A 5,385-nucleotide genomic window follows, 5' to 3' on the forward strand; every position below is an offset into this window, starting at 1 on the left:
CTGCACTACTCTGACTGAAATACAAAGAAAGGAGAGAAAAGTGTATCTTGCATGTATGCATGGGCATGCTCAGCTAGTTTTAAGCATCATATCAATCTGTAGCAGCCAGCATTAAAGAAGATTTTGCGAGTTGAGATTATAAAATGATAAAATCCATTAAACATCATCGAACCAGAAAAGAACATGGAGAAAAGTTTAGACATAGACTCTGATAGATAATGTTGGACTGAATAATGCGTGACAGTGCTTGCCACTGCAGTTACAAAGTTCTAGCTAGCTGCATGAAAAAAAAAATTGGGAAGCTCCAGAAATTGCTTTGAAAAAACCTTGAAATCAGACTCCTTGTGAGGGAATTGACTCTGTTTCTGAGGGGATTGGCTCTTCTTAGCCAATCCATGCATCACCACATTTTTCAATAGCGATCTTTAGATCTTCATTTCCCATGTCCATCTGTTCTTGTTGAATTTTCTCCACTGAACTGACAACAGACTCACCACACCGTCCCACCTCGATCGCTTCAAGAGTCGGACATTCCCCTAAACAAGAAGGCACCTCTTCCAGCTTTCGACAATTATACAATAGCAATTGCTCAAGACGGGGAAAATTATCAGAAGCAGCAATCCATCTGCGAAAGTCTAAGCGTGCCAACATCAAGACCCGGAGGCTAGGGAACTCCCCTTCTTCCATTTCCCATTCTTCCCCAGCAAAGGCTTGATGGTCTAATTTGAGCACTTGAAGATTTGGCAACTTTCCAATCGTTGAAATTTCACTCCATGGCTGCTCATTATCTGAGAGAGTCAATTTCTTCAAATTCCTTGGGAATTTAAATCCGTATCCTTTAAAATAAGACAGATTAAGTGATTCTAGCTGACTCAAACAGTCAAACTCTAGAATCCCTTCACCATTTCCGATTCTGACACCACCCGTTATTGAACATTTTAGCCTGCGGATGCTTGGTAACTTTCTCAGTATCTTTTGCAAGCTTTGAGAGGAGGGATCAATGGCAAGGTTTAAAGTGTCTAGATGATCTAAACATGGGGATACTTCAAGATTTTCAACAGGAAAAGCAAAACCGCCATTGGTAGTATAGTAGAGATGCCTCAGTGTCTTAATGTTCCAGATAGTCTTCGGTAACAAAAAATATCTTGAGTATCCTCTTACCAGAAAAGTTTGTAACCTTGAAAGGTTGGATATTTCAGGTGGGATGCTATTTATTCCTCTAATATAAAGAGCTAAGTATCTCAAGTGAACAAGCAATACTACTACCATCGGAAAATGTGCATCAAACTTCAAGTTCCTTAAATCCAGCACTCTGAGAAGTTGAGGTAACCAAAGGCTGAAAGCATCCTCTTTAAACAATAACAAACTGCGTAAATTGGGAAAAAGTAGCATTAAATCCCAAGTCATCAAATTTCTGGCATTTTGATCACAAACTCGGTGGGGGTTGCTTGGGATAGTAAGAATAGTGAGATCATTCTGACTATGAATAATATGTAGAAAATTTTCTTCTTTGGCTTTTTCTACACAAAACTCATGTACCAAATCATGAAGTCGGCAGGCTTTGGCACCACCCCTAGTTCTGTGTTCAGAAACCATAACTAGACTTCTATCAACCAGATCCTTCAAGTACTCATCTGCCACATCCTCTAAGCTCTTTTCTTCAGTCTTCTGCACAAATCCTTCAGAGATCCAAAGCCATAACAACCTTCGAATTGGAACATTTTTGTCTGCTCGAAATGCACTAAAGTAAAGAAGGCATGGCTTCAAATCACCTGGTAAATGACTATAACTCAGCTCAAGTGTCTTCATGCAATATTCGTCGTCAAGGACAATACTGGAACTTAGACTTTTTGCAACTTCTTGCCAGCAATTTTGATCAGTAGTAGCAAGAATTCCAGCAACAAGGATAACTGTGAGAGGTAAGCCCCTACAGGATTTTGCTAATTGAAATCCAACTCCACTTAGTTTTGCAGGACAACCTTCTTTGCCAAATAGCTTGTTTTGCAGCAATTTCCAACTCTCTTCATCGGTAAGGGGGCGGAGATGGTGAGCTTTGCTATCAAGTTTGAATTGCAGAAACAAATTCTGCAATCTGCTTGTTATAAGAATCCTACTTCCATTGGCATCATCTGGCAATGATTTTTCCAACAAATTCCATGCCTCAACGCCCCACAAATCATCCAACACTAGGAGATACCTATTTCTGAGCAAAGCTTGTTTTAGCTTTATAGCCAGATCACCTTCATTCTCCTCTGGATATTGTTCGGGACTCCTAGAATCAATACTATGCAATATCTGAACTAACAAGTTGTGTGTGCTATATATTTGAGAAACAGTGCACCAAGCACGAATATGAAAGTGCAACTTTACTGAAGGAGAACTATAAACCATATTGGCTAATGTGGTCTTACCGAGCCCAGGCATACCAACGATGGGAACAACACCCAACTTCCTTGATCCTCCAGTGAGTCTATCAGTGATAGTTTTCACCTCGTCATCGAGACACACAAAATCTTTATTTTTCGTGGCCGCAATAACTTGTGATGACACGCAAGTGAAAGTCTCGGTAACTCTCTTGGTTTCGCCATCATAGCTTATGCTACCATACAAACAACATTCACGTTCATCACCAACAAGTGTCCAGTCGATCACTAACTCTGCTTTATATGCAGCCTCCATAACACGACTCCAGAAAGCTTGGACTTTTTTGCTCTGATTGCACTGCTCCTTGATTTTTTCCAGGAAAGATCTTAAAAATTCAAAATCTTTTTGGATTTTCTGGATTTTATCCACTGGAAAAGCAATTGAACCATTGATTTCATCACAACTTGCTAGTTTCTTTAGATTTTTTAAAAAAAAATCCATAGAGCCCAACTCATTGATCCTAGGAAAACCAAATCCCGAAACTGATGTTAGTGGATAGACCTGTGTAACTTCTGCCCTAATAAACTTGAGCACTTTGAGCAAATGAAGAAGAGCAAGATCTGTTTCGTTGGCCAAGCCTTCAGTGATTAACTGATTCACAGAAAGGGAGAAAATTACGATTGCTGCATCACGGACCACAACTGCAATAAGAGTCTTCATTTCATGGCGTAGCTCTTTGAACTTCTGCTGATGCCTGAGAAGGATTGTCAGGAATCTTAACCCCTCAAGGAGTTTTAGCATTCGTTTCATAATCGGAACCAGAATACTGGTACAAGATTCTACTAGCTCCGTGATAATGTGAACGAGACAATCCATGAAGTCAGCCACTAGATGCTTATTCTTCTCTAGAGTTGAAGTGTTTGAGGAACTTGATAACTTTGAAGCAGTCAGGACATGGAAATAAGTTTGTCGGACTTGGGGACTACTGGGATAAATCTTCTCACGTATCAGTCGAGAAATTTGAAGTTCCATTTCCTCGCATAGCTTTTCATCATCTCCGTGAAACCAGCATATATAAATCAGGCGTAATGCATTGAAAGCTACCACTTCAGCGTGAATCAAGAGATCTATCAATTGCTGACCCTCGACACCGTGAAGCTTGGAAAAGCCAATGAAACACTTCAAGAACATTAGCTTCTCTTTAAGGGCTTTCACCAGAACAATCAACGCTTTACGAAATTTGTGCCTTCCGGAGAGAAGATCCTCCAGATTCTCTGAAACCGAATCAATGAAATCAATCACTGGTCCTGGATCTCTCAGCCAGTAATAGTCCAACAAAAAGTCAATCCACGATTCCTTGATATCTGTCTCGAAAAACAACTTGATTGCTTCCCTAAATATGGTGAGCTCCCTTCCGACCCATATCAAACGTACTGGACCAGGATACCTCTCGCCTTCGATGCGAGCAGATTCAAGATCTACCATTTTCCTGATAATCAGTTCTTGAATTCTGAAAGAAGTAACATCCTTCTCCTCCTCATTTTGTTCCAAACAGGTTTCACGGTTCCTCCTCCTCCTCCTACACTTTGTGAGATACAGATCAAAGGTTTGTAGCAGTCTCACCTCGCCCTTCAGGTCCGAGATATTATTATGCGGCGAATAATAATGTCTTGGGGTCTCATACACCCAGCCTAGATAATCCAGAGCGGAATGAAAGCAACTAGTGCTACTACTGGAAGGTATCTCCATTATAGTATCTTCTACTGACTCGGAGATCAGATTGGTATCTTGAATAATAAACTTAGTTCAAGGTTTGCAACTTTCTGATTATCTGAGAATAGTGAAAAATATTGTCGGCGAGACTCTTCCTTCTGTTCTTGGTGCAACATGCGAGACACTTTCAGTTGTCTTCTTGTGTTGGTGGAGACTTTCGGTCACTACCCCGGGGCCTATACGAGTCAGCTTTTGTCTACTTTCTGCCAAAGTGCCTTTCATGTCCAAGTAATGCACATTTTTAGACCAGAAACGATACCAATTCGAGGCAAATAAATCTAGATAGATGCTAAAGCAGTAAATGGTCATAATAGGTAGTGTTGATTATTTATGTCTAAAAGAAAATTGTAAAACAGGTTATAATAGTAATCAGTTATAATTTTAGCAGAATGTAAACACTTTAGTCAAAACTGCTCACGTTAATACCATCATTATCCTTGTCAATGCCAACTCAATAAGAAGCTTGAATGCACCTAAAACTCCATACATGTTAAGGTAACAATTCTTAGAAATCCAGACACACCTGACAACTCCTACCAATTCATAAATATAGTATACTTTAAATGTAATTCTCTTGTCAAAAGGAATTGACCGTTCTTTGGACTCCTGTATAGGGCTCGGAAAAAAAAAACCATAGCAATTAGAACGCATAAAGCCATCAGCAAGATTAAATTGCTAAAATCATCTATGGGACAGGAGCTTGCCTAGTAAACTGACAGCCATAACAATGAAAATTCACCGTGGTTAACAATGAAATATTATCCCAATCAGGGTCGGATCCAGGATTTTAGTTTAGGGTAGCAAACCATCAAAGTTATAATAGCAAAAAATATATCATATTAAATAAAGCATCCTAAATGTAAAATAAAAGTCCAATAGACGATAACTAAGAATACTTTTTTTTTTTCTAATTAAGTCTAAAGTATGAAGGAAAATGTGAAAATTAGGCTCTGTATCATTCTATTTACTATCAATTCTAGGCATTCAAAACTACATTCGAAACTTCTTTAATTTGTAGAATAGTTAAATATTCTTTTGTTTGCCTTTGATTTCCTATGCACGTAACATAGTATTAGCTTACTTACTAATTTTAAGTTATAGTAACCGAGGAAACTAAGAATTGGCTTGTTATGAGACACTTGCTTAAAAGAAAAAAATTAATGTTTCTTTAATTGCTATTTAAAAGTAATACTAATTCTCCAGTAAATTATACACTAACAATATACTTTTATGAGGAAACGACAGGTT

The 5,385-nt window shown here is 38.7% G+C and overlaps 1 protein-coding gene across 1 annotated transcript; it reads right to left on the bottom strand.

The window, feature by feature from the left end:
- Positions 1 to 384: 384 nt before the first annotated feature.
- Positions 385 to 4,113, bottom strand: LOC113755261 (putative late blight resistance protein homolog R1A-3). Its single transcript, XM_027299301.1, has one exon. The coding sequence runs from the start codon at positions 4,111 to 4,113 to the stop codon at positions 385 to 387; it is 3,729 nt and encodes a 1,242-aa protein (XP_027155102.1).
- Positions 4,114 to 5,385: the final 1,272 nt, after the last annotated feature.

Source organism: Coffea eugenioides, unplaced genomic scaffold, assembly GCF_003713205.1.
Source record: "Coffea eugenioides isolate CCC68of unplaced genomic scaffold, Ceug_1.0 ScVebR1_1361;HRSCAF=2199, whole genome shotgun sequence".
NCBI classification, from domain to species: Eukaryota; Viridiplantae; Streptophyta; class Magnoliopsida; order Gentianales; family Rubiaceae; genus Coffea; species Coffea eugenioides.